Below are 17,164 nucleotides of genomic sequence, written 5' to 3' on the forward strand. Positions count from 1 at the left end.
TCGTCTGACGGCGACGTGCTCGGCATTGCAACTCGTGGAGAGCGAGCGCCGGCGAGAGAACCTAGCCAACCAACCCCCCGTCGGAGTTCCACCCCCGAGAGTCATCCCCCGAACCTCCCGGGCACATCTAGCAGCCCTACCGTGGAACCTCTGGAAGCCCCCGCCGCGCCACCCCAATATCCCCGCTACCCTGCCAGCCTCATTGCGAAGACCAAACACATGCTCCCTATCTATCATCAAGATGTATTAGCGTCCAACATTTGCTGGGTGAACTCGTCGCTGTGCTGCATTATGCACGAGATGTGTAGCTCGCGCGATCTCGATCCGAACGAGAGAGCGCTCTCGTTTTACTCGTACGTTTCGTTTACCTCGTACCATCCTCAAAGTTCACTCCCGATAACACGGGAAAGGTGATGCTGTCCGAAGACTGTGATCGCGTCCTCGGTAGCGTGGGCAATTTTTCAGTGAAAGATGATCCTCCAGAAGATTCAAATCCTGCAATGCATCAATATCGGCAACTCGCTCACGATCAAGAATACACGATTACGCAGGGGAGGAAACCGCGAATGGGAGGAAACAAGCTGATTACGTATCGAGGATGATTGTCCGCCGTGACGCACGTGGCGAATCCGCGATTGGAATGCAGGTCGCGTTCCGAAAAGCGCAACGGCGCGGGACAAATGCAGACTGACGCGCGCGAGACAGAATTGAACGTTTCGTATGTATTATGCATCGCTAAGCAGGGCACAATTGGGTCTACGCGTTCATTCTGCGACACGTACTGGCGCGTGGGTCGAACGTACGACGCGATTCGATGAGGGGTGCGTCACCTGCTGATTATGTTATTGCGTAATATCGGACAAACACGTCGAAACGCCTCGCTCGTTGCTGGGGTTTCACGCTTTAGCTGTGAAATCGATTTTATGCAAAATGTTTTTGTGGCATTTAAGTGTAAACTCTTGTCCAAACGAATCAATAACACGGATCTACGTGCGCACATATATTTTCGACTTTGATTTCTATCAAGATTTGATATACACGCGAAGATGTAGGCTCGTGATAGATTCATCTGAAAATTCCTCAAAGTTGAGTAATCCTTCCTCATTACATGCGGTGTCTATCCTCGCTATCGTTCGAACATCGATCACGCTCGATTCTCATCTCCCATTATCCCATCCTAGATCCCATCATATTTTATCGCAGGCGGAACCGCGCGGAAGGCCGTATCACGCAAGACGGACGGTGGCACCATTACACTGACAGCAGATCTCCGTTCCACTTAGTACCGCGGAATTACGGGACGTAAAAAGCTAATTCTCTACTTTTACGGGGTACGTGCCCTGTAGTGGCGGGCGGCCTCATAGACATGCAGGTCCCGAACGCGCAGCGACCGCTCTGTATACCGAATTCGAATCAATTGATTGGCTGTTGATTGGAAATTGAATTAGATCGGAATGTGCGTGTCTGTGCGAGGGCACAGCGGGCAAGCAAGGGTAGTCGACGCACGGTGGGGCTGGCGGGAACGGTGGCTGTCGCTGGTTACGCGTCGTTGATGCTGATGGTGGCGGCGAAGAGAAGCATAGCCGGGGCGGTTGCGAAAAGAGGGAGAGCGGCCGCTTCTGCCTTTCCTATGCGCCCGGAATATCAATGACGAGCACTTTTCGCCGGACACCGGGGCAAATCCACGCCGCGCACTTCGCCAAACCGCCCGCGCTCTGGGGCGCCCTTCTTTTCATCGCGCGATTTGCCGATCCCGACCGACGCCGCAAACAAAACCAGCTAAATGCGACGGCTTGTGGGAGCGCATGGTTGAGCGACATTTTTTACATCGAGAAGAGAGACACTAATATAAGGGTAAAATTGATGGTTGTTCAATTGTCAAGTGTGTTTACTTATCGAATCACCACCTGAACGTGCATCGACATTTATTAGCAGCGGCATAACTAAATATAAGAGTTGTCGGAACACGCGGTGTACGATGCAGTAACCACGTCACGTTGTCACATCCCCGTCGTCCTACCGCGGGACGCTCCCGACGAGGACCGCATAAATAAACCCGGGTTTACGGCGGCGGCGTAGGGCGTAAGAGAACGAAAACGAGAGCTCGTTCCTCTTCTTCCCGTTCCATTTCTCTCGCTCATCGCGTGACGAGGAGAAGGAGACCTCGGGAAAGCTCGTAAAGCTCGTCCTTGCGGTCATCTCGCGCGTCTTATATCCTTTGCCTCGTCTTCCGTCCTTTAAAAGTAATTTCCTTTCCCTCGAACTACTGGTACTCGCTATCATCGCGTCGCGTTTTCGATCTTTCGTCGATCCAGCGCGAGATGCTGACTTTTATGCGTTCTCGATAATACTTCGAGTGGTAGTAGCAATAAATTGCCGCTGGTGGCGGCTGATGAATTGTGAGTAGACCAGTGACAACTTTTCTTGTTTCGGAAAATATTTTCGCACCTACTCTGTTTGTCGATCGCAGAACTATTAAGGATTTGTAAAAATTTGTCGATTTTTAATAAGTTAAATAAAGTTATATAACATGTCAGTCTCATTATCTTTTGTCATCTTTCACGCAATTGATCCGGCGTCTGGAATGATAGTTAATTTAACAAATGGGAAAATAAGATACGTTTTCGATCAACATATGTGAAAAAAAGCGATCGGATATTGCGGTAGATACGATAGATAAAACTTCCTTAGACCCTATGTATCTGTTCTTAGCCGGATTCTTAGTCTACTATTCTGTGGCCACTTTATACATCACCTTCACCCTCGACCGACCCCTGCGCGTTTGCCCTTGCACCGCGGGTAATTCGTTTGAGTTAGGCGAGCAAACCAGCTACTAAAAATGTATATTTTATGTTCGCAGACCGAGTTGGCTGTTCTGAAGGACCGCAAGACGGCGATGCTCGCTATGAACGTCTCCGCACACCGACTGACCACTGATCTCGGTAACACCGCGTCGTTGATTACCGCAACCCTTAAGGACGACGTAACGGATGTTTATAAGATATGGGACGAAGCTTTTCAAAAGTGAGTGATCAACTATTACATGTTTCTTAAAAGTTAATTTCTCGAAATTAACTTTTAATATATTGTAATTTATTAAAATTAGTCGATTATTTTATAATTGATTTAGAACATATTGCTTCATCGATATTCAATAGATCGTTTTACATAAAAAGAAAATTACATTCATGAACGCGTCCGGGTGTACGTAAACTTATTAATAACGCAGAGTGCATTTTGGTAAAATCACGCTATGTGTGAGAAACTGTTCAATAGTTTTCTCGATCAATTTGGAGAATATCTTAACTGCAGGGCTCAATAGCACACATCGTATAGAATAGTTGGTACTGGATCATCGACTGGCCGTTTGCTGGCCGACGTGTGACGTTAGGCAAATATTTTGAGAGGTAATGAAGCCACCAAAGCAAACAGCGGAAACCGAGAGCGGCATAGGTACCGCCAATAAGGGCTCTCCTTGTTGGGATTTTGACCCGTGTCGCGGGATTACTAGCTTTAACAGAGATCGCGTTTAATCACGGACCTTTTCCAAGTGACAGCTTTGACAGAAAGGCGATCGCTCGAGATCCGGAAGGTCCAGTGCAATATTCGGTCTCCTGCAATTTCACGTTTCTTGCAATTTCCATTTTTTTCTGCTTACAATTTCCCGACTTTACTATTATTTTATTGGTACGAGATATAAAACATAGATCTTTGTCTTTACAGCCTTAAGTTTTAGAACAAAAACAATTTTAATTCAAATTAGCACAGCGTCTATCTTTATGTTAAAAATTTTTTAATTAATTTACTTCGAAGAAATTTTCTCCATATAATCTGCAAACAGTTTCTTATGATTTAATCAAACCAATTGCTGTCTTAGAGAACTTAGATGACTTACAATTTTACAATGATGCTTTTTTTCGGGTGCGCGACGAATAGTTAGCGCGATCATTACAACCCTCTTTTAATTTCCATATGAGCACTCGATTCCCCTCTTTGATAGGGGTTTAGGCTATTCAACGGGGTTTACCACTGACCCATTGGGGTTTGCAGAGGTCAATCCTATCCCTTCGTTTCGCACGGAGAGACACTTCTATTCTTAGTGGGATATGATTTTGCACAAACAATGCTTATTGAACCCTTTGAAGTATTTACACAATTAAGCAGCAAATTATTCGTGAAAAATGCGGTGAAACTTTTGTCGATCTTGTAAAACGGTTTTTATAAGTAAATATTGTTCGCCTTTCTAAGGGATACGCCAATGCAGAAAAAGGATACAGTCAGCCTTCTTCGATTCACTCGTATGTTCGGTGGGGACGTTCAGATTGACCTGGAATAAAGTGTTTTTATTTGCCGGAGGGAGAACCTACTAATAATTCGACGTCTTAATGTTTGCACAACGGCTTTACCCTCTTTCCGTTTTTTATTGTATTGACTCGCATGATTTTTTCTTCCCAAATTTACTCGTCTTTATATTCACCCTTTCGAGAAGAAATGAATAATTCATATGATACAGACGAATTAAGGAACCTTTCATTAATATATCCCAATATGAAGTATATTGTGTACAGAATTTATTATTATTATTATTATCATTATCTAATTTTATCTAAACTACGTTAGAAATATATCACAAAACTTTTGTGTTTCATAAATTATTATTATTACGACAGGATCGATTAAAATACTATATATTCTTGAGAAAACACATAACGCAATCCTTATAATGCAAATGTGCATATCCATGCTTTTTTCAGGGGTAATCAGCAGCTGTGCGCTTTGCAAGCTGTACAGCAGTTCGGTACACGCTTGGCCGAACTCCAATCCGCTCTGCAGAGAGACAAGGATACTTTAGCTATCCTGGACGTGGCCCTACAAGCGGGTGCCACGTCGGAAGTTGCTTCTTCCGTCCGTCACGTTGCCCGACTTCTGGCCGAGAAAGAAGACGTCATTCAGGTACGGTTTCTTTAATTAAATTCAATTTTCTCCCTGCAATTACTTGGAGATAATAATAGTAAATGTTGCACATGATAATGTATCGTATTGTGCATATTTTTTAATGATGTATAAAATTTCAAACTATGTTCTGTCGTTTCTTAAGCTGTTAAACAGCTTTTGCAATGTTTCTTGGATCGATCAGATTGAAGATAGCAAACCACGAAATCTTTCCCAAATCGTTCGTCAGATATCCCCATTACATCCTTGATTTTCAATCGGTTAGATGGCTGTTAGCAATTATTCAACATGGTAGATGGGGTAACGGTTCCCAGAGGTATCGCTTGTGTGCATAAAACCATTTCCCCATATAAATTGGAGAGTCGCGGGTTTCGGGGATGTAACTTACCTAACGGAAGGCGAGATTATAATACGGATTGTATATCCCGCTTCCGATACATCACGTTAAATCGATTTGCAAATTGCGTTCTTCGGATTGCGCGGTACTGATCTAGAGATATCGACCTTCCTCGATTTTCTCGATATGTATATGCAAAATAATGGAGGCAAACCTTATTTTTGAGATGATACCATTCAGTCTAATAACTATAAATTAAAATAAATATTAATGCTTCAGAATTAATATATATTTTATTCTTAATTTATTTGGCACCATGCCAAACTTTTTGTAGCGAAGTAATCAGATAAGTAAAAACATATACAATTGAAGTCCACGTTCGTGATACGTAAAAGTTGTAGATACGTACGTGTACCACATATGGCGCACGTCAGGAGATAAATCTTCGATCAGAACCTGAACACGTGGAGGTTACTCGAAGGAGGAGAAGGGGCCAGGTCGGAGGGTACATTTGACAGATGATACTTGTCGATATCGCGTCTCCGTTAAACGCCATCACATCCCCCTATTTCCACCATATCCGTCTCTAATTTGCATATAAAGTAAATCTCTTGGCAAGCCCGTTTTACGTCGGGTTCTTTGCTTTATGGACGTGAGGAAAGTAGTTGAGGTGCAGCGAATGGCGAATTCTGCAAACCGCGACTTTCGATTGGCCTGCTCGTTTAACTTGTCGGGAAGATGTACTGCTCGGGTCTTTGGAGACTTGCGTACCTGGTAAAAAGCTAGTCCCTGCTCGTGTTATACGAAATATTATAATGCAGTGCTTTGTTATCTTTTTTTCTGCCAAAAGCTTAGGTATGCATTATATTGTCGAAATTAAAAAACCGCTTTAGCTATTTTAATTTTTATAATTATTTTTTATTCCATTTTTACTAATTACTTCATTAGTTATTAATCGTTGTAAATCGATCTTTGGTACAAGACGCCGAAAAGGTATCTTATATTTCGATGTCGCGTATCGTTTTTAGGTGCTCCGTAACAATTTCCAATTGTCCCCGTGCTCATTTCGTCTGTCAAGAAGACATACGACTCGCGACACAATTCTCTTCAATAATAGGAACCTTGCCTTTCATCCCGTTTCTTCTTTCCGCGTGTATCACGTCTATATTTTAACGTATTCAAAGTCCCGTCAAGGCGGTATAATCCGAAAAGTTCTTAGTCTTGCCGATCTACAGCACTCGAGGGAATAATTTCATGCACTTGACATTACGTTTCTCTTTTTTCTCTCTCACCTTCCATCCTCCCCTTGCGACAATTCTCTCGACTCCTTTTTCCCCCCTCTCCCTCTCAGTTACCTCTATTTCAGAGAGTCGAACAAGAGGGAAAGCTACGATGAAGCACTCGACATTACAGTTCTTTCTCTTGTAAGATTGCAATCATTTTACATATATGTATTTTCTTGTTTCTTCGACGATTATAATTAATAGTGTAGCTATTTCTAAAATTTCAAAATTCTCTTTAACTCTTCAAACATTTTACGTACGTATTTTCATGTGTTGGTATATCTAAGTTTCACAAATTTTTGCATTATCACTAGAATTAGCGGAAATGCATGATAGAACTGGATTGACAGACGTGCTCGTTGTTTTTGAGCCGCAAAAAAATCCATAAATTTTGATAGCTAGTAAATAAAATATTAGCCGATGTGCGCGCGAGCTACCGGGAGCAGAGAAGATAAGTTTTGGTACTGGGATACAGCGTGGTCCGAGTTGCTATCGAGGGTGTTGGCCATCTCAGAGCCAGCAGCTCCCTAGGGAACTCCGATCGTTAATCGCCCGAACGATTCCCTTTCATGTCACGTACGGGAATGGCCCGTGGAATCAGCGTAAAAATACAAATTTAATATCAGCCGTGGGTAGAGCAAGGCTGTCTGCTGCTTGTAGTCCATGTCGCCTCGAAAATTCTGTTTTGTTGCACGGCCAGCGGACAAGTTCATCAGTCGCGCATTTGATTGTGACAATAATTAACAATGTGCAATATAAATACTGTATCAAGGATATTTCTATAAATAGTTTTGGCAAAATTCGTTCCGCATTCATTGCTCGAATGCAAATGATTTCACGGATTATCTTGGTTCTCTTCATTTTCTTTTTTCGAGGATCGGTGAAATTTTTGAGATGAAATTTTGTATTAGCAGAGAGGCGAGTCGACTCATTTTATCTTGCCTTTTTTTGCAAATACGCGTGATATGAGATTTTGTATTGTATTATATATATATATATATATATATATATATATATATATATATATACATACAGGGTGTCCCGGGTTTTAACCGACAAACTGCGGGAGCATATTCTACTAGTGGAAATAAGAAAAATTCTTATATCGAGTTTGCTTAGAAATGCTTTATTACAAAGTTATAAACCAATATTGAAAAGAAATATGAGATAAGTAACAACGGATTTTTTCACAAAAAGAAAAATTATCTACGCAATGATTTAGTGACGCATTTCAAAATGTTGTCCTTGCACATCGATACAAGCTAGACATCGACGTAGTACAGAATTCGTTACAGTACGACATTCCTGAAAATTTTGTTGCATCTCAGTAACTGAATTAGTAATTCGTTGCTTTAAATCTATCTGGTACTCTCCTGTTAGGAAATCTACGTTGATACTCTCGTACGGCAGCTCGTGCATTTCCGTCACAGAATCCGTACACGAAATGAATATCGGTGTATTCCTCATTTGAAAACACTTTTGGCATTCTGATAGTAATTGCTAGTTGACACGACGATTGAAATCTAACAGCTACTCTTGTGAAAGTAACAATCATACTGAATCATTTCAACATAGTGAACATGAATACATGTGAATACGCATAACATAAACATCTTCGAGCTTCCAAATTCTACACTATGTTCCGTTGTTACTTATCTCATATTTCTTTTCGATATTGGTTTATAACTTTGTAATAAAGCATTTCTAAGCAAACTCGATATAAGAATTTTTTCTTATTTCCACTAGTAGAATATACTCCCGCAGTTTGTCGGTTAAAACCCGGGACACCCTGTATGTATATATATATATATATATATATATATTTCTTTACGTATGTATGTATATACGTGGCTCGCGGATGTAACCGGAAATAAAAAGTTCCTCGCAGTTTTCTCTCGCGCGATTGGTCTTTCGGACCAGCGCAGGATTCCGTCTCGACTCACTTCGTACCTACTATCCGTTATACGAAGAGTATACCGACTTATATATAGGTTAGGTTGAAGGTTGCTACTTGGTATGCGGATCGCGCTTTTCATTACCGGAGGCTCGTTCCCTTCGTCTCCACCGTTGCAAACAGCCTAAACCTACCCTTTCTTCCGCGCAGCAGCCACCCTTCCTCTCCTGGCTGTCTGTCTACTACTCGACCACTACCACTGGCGTTCTCGCCAGTATTCGCGCCATGTTGTCGCGCGTCTATGGTGCAAACGTATCTTATCTGACGCATTTTTTTCCCTTTCTTAATATGTACAGATTTTTAGCTCATTGTATTTGTACATGTGTCGTATTAGATAAAAGCAACCGGAGGAAAATTTTTATATATGTGTTCACATGTGAGACAGTTACCTCGGAAATCGTATGCAAATCTTCCGGAACGTTCGTTGACGTATCGCGGGGTGATCAATTTAGCGTCGAACATCCCTGGCCTTATTCTCGCTTTTCCACCTTACACCCTCGTCTTTTTGCCTTGCCCCTTCCCGTCCTCGATATAATCGTCTTATACGCTTTTCGATGCCCTCCGGTGATGCGCAAGAGTGGATTATACAATATTCGATATCGTGTCCTCTCGGGTATACCGGCACTTATCAAGATCTCGCAATCCGTCGCACCCTGTCGTTTCACCGTAAGCTTCCTGAGATTTCTATTCCACGATGAGCTTCCGGAACCTGAATTAAATGCTGTGATAACTCTCAAACTAAAATGGTATATCATAAACGATGAATTAATTCTCGTATATAAATAAAAAATATTCCATAATGAAGACTTATTAATAAAACGGCTAATATCTAACTGGACGATTCGTAACTAATGTTTCAGAACGATGCGGTGTTGAACGATGCGGAAGAGGTGCACTGCGTGAAATTCGCCGGCGCCTCCGCGAGCAATCTCACACAGGAAGGTGGATCCTTGTCCGATAGCGGGATTTCTGATAGCGGAAGCGAACAGGAACTGAGCGAACGAGAGCGTAAATTAGCAGCTCTTCGACGGCTGACGCGCAGCTTGGAGACTCAACTGCCACCGGAGAGCGAGGGTCTGACCGAGCTCTGGAAGAGGGTTGACGGCGTTGAAACTGAGCTGCGCAATTTGCGGAAACAGTGCAAGGAACTCATCATACGCACGGTGGCAAGCACCGACGCGCGTATCGCCGCCAAGCGGACGGCAAGTCAAGTGCACTACCCTGCAGAGTGAGTAGTTGTTCATTTTCATGATTTTCACGATTTTATAACGTGGACAGAGTTCTTTATCAAAGCTCTGACTCGAATCTATAAAGATTAGGCAAATTAGGCATGAAAAGTTGACCTGGAACTACTGAATTGGTCGATATTGCACGCGACGACGTTCATCTTGAGTAAAATACTAGTCGGATATCAATGCGGTCGAATCGAGCGCCTCTAAATGAATAAACAAATTTGTAGTTCGCGAAAGTTATTGAGGTATTCGAGAACGCGGCTGCGTTTAGACCTAAGAACCGTCGTCTTCTTCACATTCCATTTGCATAACGTCCAAATGGGAAGTAAAGAATGAAGGCGACTATTTAGATGTGGGGACGCGAGGTCGTTGGTCCATAGCACTGGGCATTAGGCGGCTACTCATTTGAATTTAAGAACTTTGCTACGAACGGCCGAGGTGACTGCATCCTCCCTGACGATAGTGCACAGTCCATAAAGTTAAAAATGAGGTCTACATAATAAAGTGAATTACAGAGTGCTTCATAAGCTGCACACTTTTTCTGGAATTTTTGTATAGTTTTAAACTCTGTCGCTCCTTTTCGAAATTTCTTAAAAATTTAAGAAAATATAAAGTTGTTAATAATAATGAAAAAAATCAATTGAAAAAGGATTAAAGAGAAAACTAAACATTTTTTCTTACTGATTAATCTTTCTTGATATCGACAAAGATAAAATAACGATTATTACACGTCGGTAGTCGAGTGGAGCACAGTTTCTCTCATCATCTCTGACGAGTATAATCTTGTAAGATTGTTTGCCAACGCAATTACTCGAGATTCCAATTATCACCGCGATGTACCTTATTTAACTTTGTTTTAAGGATGTTTTTATAGCTACGTCCAATCACCGCTCGGTGGCGGCGATAATAGGTTTAGTTTTCGCGGGCGTGAAGCATCTGCCACACTGAGTCGTAAAACGAGATATAAAAACCTTGTGCCATTTTCTTCGATCGACGGTATTCCGTTTTGCCACGTTTCTTTCCCTTCATCTCCCTTACATCGTAAACTGTAAACAGCTAGGTTTTAACGGGACATGTTAAGCCTTTCTTTACCGCTTGCGAATTAAAGGAAAAATGCTTGATTAAAGGAAAATTCAAGGAAACAAGAAAGAATGAATATTTGCAGATAAGTCGAATGACTAGTGCACATTTATATAATGCTGATAGAACAGTTGTAGAACAGCTCTAGCTGTAACTCCAATCTCGCAATTTCCAAGTTGCGCGCTTGCATCTTCAAATTGATTTTCCGGTGAACTTCGCTATTACTGGTTTACTCATATTATCCTGACCCGTGGGACAGAGCATAAATTAATTTTCACCGTCGCAAACTCGTTCAAGTTTCTGCTTTACACGATTCAGTATACATCCGCAAATTAACGGATTATTAAACGAAATAGAATCATTTAATTGTTGAAAGCATACGTGAGTACAAAATAACGTCATGAGCTAATACGGGGAAAATTTATAATAAAAAAACGACCACCAATCTTTTATGCTACAAGAGCGTAAAGAACATCAAAACGTATAAAGTAACAAAATATGATAAAATAATTCCAAATAATATTGCGTAAAACAATACTGCGGTATCCTATAGCGTTGATCAAACTGACGTATGATTGTGATTATTTTAGTTATTCAAATATTTGTTTTTTTCTATTTTCTAGTAAACGTAAGAAAGCATCAAATGGCAATGCAGATGCTGCGAAGAGCAAAATGACTTCAGTGCCGATCAAGAAGAAAGGCAACGCCGAAGTCATTAAGAACAGCGATTCCGATGGCGAGTCGGTTCCTCAGAACTGGATCTGGCGAATCCTCAAAGTGGCACTGCCCTTCCAGCTCGCACTCGTCGCCCTTTTCTGCGCCGCTTGCCTCTTTGAGCCAAATTGTTGCGAAGTAATCTCGTACACTTCGGTCACGCCGCGCTCTGGAGGACTACCGCCGGTGTGAACGGGACCATCATCAGGTATATGTGATTGAGAAATATTGATACCAAGAATTAACAGTTTTTGGTAGGAACGGGTAAAATTATGTACACATATCCGTTCTCTTTCCGCGGTATCGCCAAGTAGCGACTAAGCTCATGGGATAAAATGATCCGCGTGTTTTTATTGAACGCAGTCCAAGTATTTTTAGACTGTTATTATTAAATGCCTAAATTTAAGGCAACATTTAAGAGATGATGCATTTGTCAACGACTGATTCTCTTACATATGTATTTATTTTCGCTATTATATCGAATCATGTGAAATGTTTTACGCAATGCGTAATTTTCGACGGATATCATGATGGAAAGTATTAAAAATATACTTGACCTAAATATGTATTAAAGAATTATGTATCAAGAGGAGTTTTACATGGAAAAGTCGCATATGGCATATTTTAAATACGAATCGATACGCCCATGGTAAGCGTATTTTTACGTGTAAAAAGAGAAATAGCTTTGCGGTTAAATAATCAATCAAATTTGCATGGAAAGTGTAATGACGAATCTCAAGGGGTAATTAAAAATACCTATATCTAGATATCGTGTTCTACGAGGGTATTTATGTGTGCAAGAACACGATGCAAGTATGTACATTGCGATATTGATGCAAGCGTCAGTTATTTTCGTATCATTTTGCATTGCGCGAGTCAGCAACCTATGTTATTGTTGAAGTATAAATATTTATTTATATAGATACAGATATTGTATATATTTTATTCATTACGTAGTGTCGTTCGGAGAATAATATTTAGTTCTCCTCTCGAAAAAGACGAGATCGACAACGTAAAGGACTTTATACGGTTTTGAGGGATGGGAGTCCATTTATATCGAATTTCACTGAGGAATGGTATTGGATTCCGTATTGTTAAGCTTTTTACTGCTCCAAGTACTTCTCCCATAACGCTGCTTCTAATCCAGTGACACTTATTTCCGTAACAATGAATACTTGTTCCAACATTTTTTATACATTGTAGATGCATTACACAAGCTATATTTAAAGAGGATGCTATAGGATGCTTAACTATTAGTTTCCAGGGAATAGTTTGTGTGTGCAAATACATGCATTAATGTTAAAACAGCCTCAAATAGAAAATAACGAATTTAATCATAGAAGTGGAATTTAATAACTGCTTTTGCACTGTGAATTAATACGACTTTGCAAAAAATATATAAAGTTAAGAATTTGAATGCATGCCCATGTGTATACTAGCATCTATTGCATGTGTTTATATAATTCCTAAAATATATTGCACATCTCATTTTATTATTTGTTTTGTTCAATTTTGGTATTGGTAATTATGTGCATGTTATTGATGATACTTATCTAATATCATATATATATAATTGGGAAATATCATATATATAATTGGGAAATGTGTTCATATATTTTATTTTATTGCGATTGAAAATATCAGATCGCAACTTACTTTCGCAGCTGTTTCTTCTTTTTTCTTTATTCTCGTATCCTCTTACGAGAGGAAGATATATACGCGTCATTTAAGATTACAAGAAAAACGACGCGTTATCATGATTAGTAAGAAGTTTTAATTGTAGAAATCTATCGATTTCTTAGATGTGTCTTCGATATTTGAAGACACTCGAATAACAAGCAAAATGGTAGCTGATGTAAATAGATTTAATGAAAATGAAGTAAGCGATTTATGCTAGATGAGAATTATTTTTTCAAAAGAGAAAAAGAGTGAAGTTTTTGGTAGTGATGAGAATGCTGTAATTTGTCGAAATCTATTTTGTAAATCCTTTTTGTGATGAGGTGATGCAGATGAGAATGATAGCACATATACTGAAAATGACCACTCTGAATTCACGTGTACTTGATGCAAGATAACGAAAGATGCCTTATGGCCGATCATTGAAAGCTTACAATTTTGCACGATGCTTACTGTGTAAGCGTACTGCGTTCTAGCGTAACGATTCTGATTCATGCTTATGCAGATGTTAAGCTCCTCATGAGAGGCGATATCTTCGGTAAGTCCATTCAATATTTGGACTGCATAGAGATAGCGAACACAATCGATGTATATATAGAATAACTATAACTATGAAATAACGATGAGTCGATATTGCTTTCACATGCATATCCGGAGAGGAGAATTTTTTAAAATAAATAATTGTATAATACGCGCAAGAAATGATACAGCGGAGCGCGTTGTGTTGGAATTGAGTCATAGACTTTAGCTGCATCGACTCATCGCTATTTTTTATTGTTCAAATATTTTGTGAATCTTTATTTTATATTGCTGGAAATCTAGTACATCAATGAAAGGCGTCGCCAAAGGTTTGTTTTTCTTCTTACGCAAGTGAAAGAAAACCGAATGTACTATGAGTACAGTGAAGTATTAGGCAGAGTTTTGTTATGACTGCCTGAGAGGTGAAGATATTCATCCAATGATTATACTTTGACTCGATTTGACAGTGAAGTATAAGCTATATGAAGGATATAAGAGTGGAGGAGATACAATTCAATATTGATATCTCTTCGATGAGATAAAAATTTACGTAAACCAGTGTGTTTTTCGTATTTGATGCCATCGATTAAAGACCACATGGCAAAAACCCAGTATACTTTATTCTAAAGTATATCGTACTTTTTGAGAGATGTTTTGAGAGATAAAATGAACGAGATAGCAAGGACGGTACTTTTATGTGCCTCGTGTGACATCGATCAATCACACGTAACAATGAATAGAGTTCTCAAATAATGAGTGTTGAATAGATTGCGAAAGGAAGGAAGTCGAATTCGTAAAGAAGAATGTGCGTCGATTCCTAAATATTTATGATCTTTTAATTATCGACGCACATGTACATGTAAGATAAAATCACAAGGAGATAGTGATTTTTTAAATTGTGACTGAAGTACAGATACCATTACAGACTTTCCATTTACTTGACTATCATATCTTTGTTATAATGAACGTTGACTTTAATGCAGTTTCACTATGGTGTAATGAAATTGTATTAAACAAAGTTATTACTTGACCATCATTCACGAAAGCGTGAATATCAGCAATTATAGAGGAATGGTTCCTATAGTTTAACTTGAAAATAATTGAAAACTTTTCAGTTTCATTATTGGTACTTTTATTGATAGCGATAAAAGAAAGAGTAAAAAAGTCACATTGTAATCGCTACAAAAACGTTCAGTCATTATTTCAAATTTAAATTACATAAAAAGTATTTGTTATAACACCAACTCGAGACGTATGTATAAGAAACAAATGACTATTAAATTTATTGGATAATTATAGCCATCCAATAATAAAGTACATACGTACTTATAATCCGCCGTAAGAGAATGGCGATTATTTAATTGTCATTCTTGTTACGTGCGTTACAGAGGACTGCTTAATGGCATCGAATGCTTTTCGATGCAATATACATATATATAATACGACAATAGTCGTTATCACAATGCAATCGTTCAAAGAAACGAGGATCTCTGAACGAGGATATGGGAGTAGATAATCAAGTGCGACCTTCGCACTCTTTAAAAGCATGACGATTTGAATGAAGTGGAGGAAGTCATGCATATTATATTTATACGACTGTGGTATTATAAAATTGAATACCACGCGAAACTGTTCACGAGTGACTTAAAATGCTATTGCTACAACATAATAAAGACTAAGAATAAATTAAAATTTCATTTGGCGACTCCGCGTTGACGCGAGCATCACTTTATTTCAATATTCAGTGAGCAACAAATGTAGAATGACATTCACGTCGACGCTGTCGCCAAATGGAATGCACCATAAATAATACTATCACAATATATTTTTTGAACCTAACAAGAGACAACGAAACTTAACGAAGATATTCGTAAATTTAAGCATATAAATTACAGACATTCTTGGTTGTATCAATAGTTATTTTAGGTAACGCATTTCGAATGTATTTTGTTGCTGCAGACGCAAGAGATGGTTTTATTTGCCTTACATGCAATATAACAATATGTATAAAGTACCTGAAGAATCAAAACGTTACTTATATCTTCTATGTTATTTTATCTGCGCGGTGAACGAAGGAATACCTGGTAATATTGTAACGATCGTATCACGCTTATCATTTTTTGCTGAATATATTCATCCTTACTATTATGAGTTATAAGATATACCTTGCATGTATCTTCTTTATTATCGTCAGATGAAAGGATGCATTGTTACAATGCTTCATAAAAAAAGAAAGAACTACAAAAAAAAGAATGTATTCGCTTTGATAAGTGCGAACAATGTATTACGATATTCAGTATTTTCAAGGGCCATTGTTTGACTTATAGAGATCGGATGTATCGTTGAGTGATAATATATTTCAAAGATTTATTAAATGCATTATTATTTATATATCTGAATCCAATAAAGAGACATGTGATTGTAAAATTGAGTAAAGTGAGAAAATTGTGGTTAAACTGAATGTTTGTACGTCGTAAACTTTCTCAATAAGAAACGATGGTTCTGAAATTCATTAAAATTATATTATCGATAGTATAGTGCTAGACATAGTGGATTAATAGATAGATATGTACGTGCATAGCAACGCTTTTATTTGAGAAGAGAAAAGAGAATGATACACATGAGATATAATTTGTCATAATTATTAGCTTATAATTGAGAGAAAACAGGGTACTCGTAAAGATTAAAACTATATTCAATAACAATGTTCGCGTTTATCGTTCAAATAAAAGCGTTGTATAAAACTATTATAAGATAATAGTTATATCTTATTATTATTTTTTATGACGCATCTACTAATTCTTTCCTTTGAAGATTCTATCGAAGATTTTAAATCGTTTTTCGATTTTGACTAAAGTTGTGGTTACTAATAATGAACTGAATAATGAACTTTTTTATTTTCAGCAATTTAAGGTATTGTTTTATTATTTTTATAAACATTTTATAAAAATTCTCTTTATGATTTTAGTATTGTCTCGCGCGCATGGTTATTACACACATAAGAGAAAATATATAAGTAAGATTACTTAATTCAATTGAGATTAACGGAATTTAAATTTTCACTGTAGCACAGATTGTGTCGATATGTCTCGAAACAATCACCAAATTGGTTTGCTCAACCTACTATACAAGTATCTCACGCAGCACTCATTTTAGAATTCACCACTGTTGCACTTTATTATATTAATAAATCATTATGTAAGGTATAGAGCCAGTATGTGTGTGCATATACATATACATGTGTATATGTATGTATGTATGTATGTATGTATGTATGTACACTATACACGAACAGTACTGATAATATTTTTCAGATTTGAAGTATTATACTACAACTTTTTTAAACATTTCAAATAAATTTTTGATTCTTATTCAGGGATATGTTTTTCTATGCCACGTCTCGATCCCGATGTGA

At 38.7% G+C, this 17,164-nt stretch overlaps 1 protein-coding gene across 1 annotated transcript in view; it reads left to right on the forward strand.

The window, feature by feature from the left end:
* LOC105277721 overlaps positions 1 to 15,999 on the forward strand; it is a 44,376-nt gene extending 28,377 nt beyond the window's left edge. The window contains exons 18-21 of the mRNA XM_020031076.2: positions 2,861 to 3,024; positions 4,755 to 4,953; positions 9,388 to 9,755; positions 11,463 to 15,999. Coding sequence (XP_019886635.1) covers positions 2,861 to 3,024; positions 4,755 to 4,953; positions 9,388 to 9,755; positions 11,463 to 11,745 — 1,014 coding nt within the window. The 3' untranslated portion in view covers positions 11,746 to 15,999. The remainder of the gene's footprint in view (positions 1 to 2,860; positions 3,025 to 4,754; positions 4,954 to 9,387; positions 9,756 to 11,462) is intronic.
* Positions 16,000 to 17,164: the final 1,165 nt, after the last annotated feature.

This window comes from Ooceraea biroi, chromosome 7, assembly GCF_003672135.1.
Source record: "Ooceraea biroi isolate clonal line C1 chromosome 7, Obir_v5.4, whole genome shotgun sequence".
Classification (NCBI taxonomy): domain Eukaryota; kingdom Metazoa; phylum Arthropoda; class Insecta; order Hymenoptera; family Formicidae; genus Ooceraea; species Ooceraea biroi.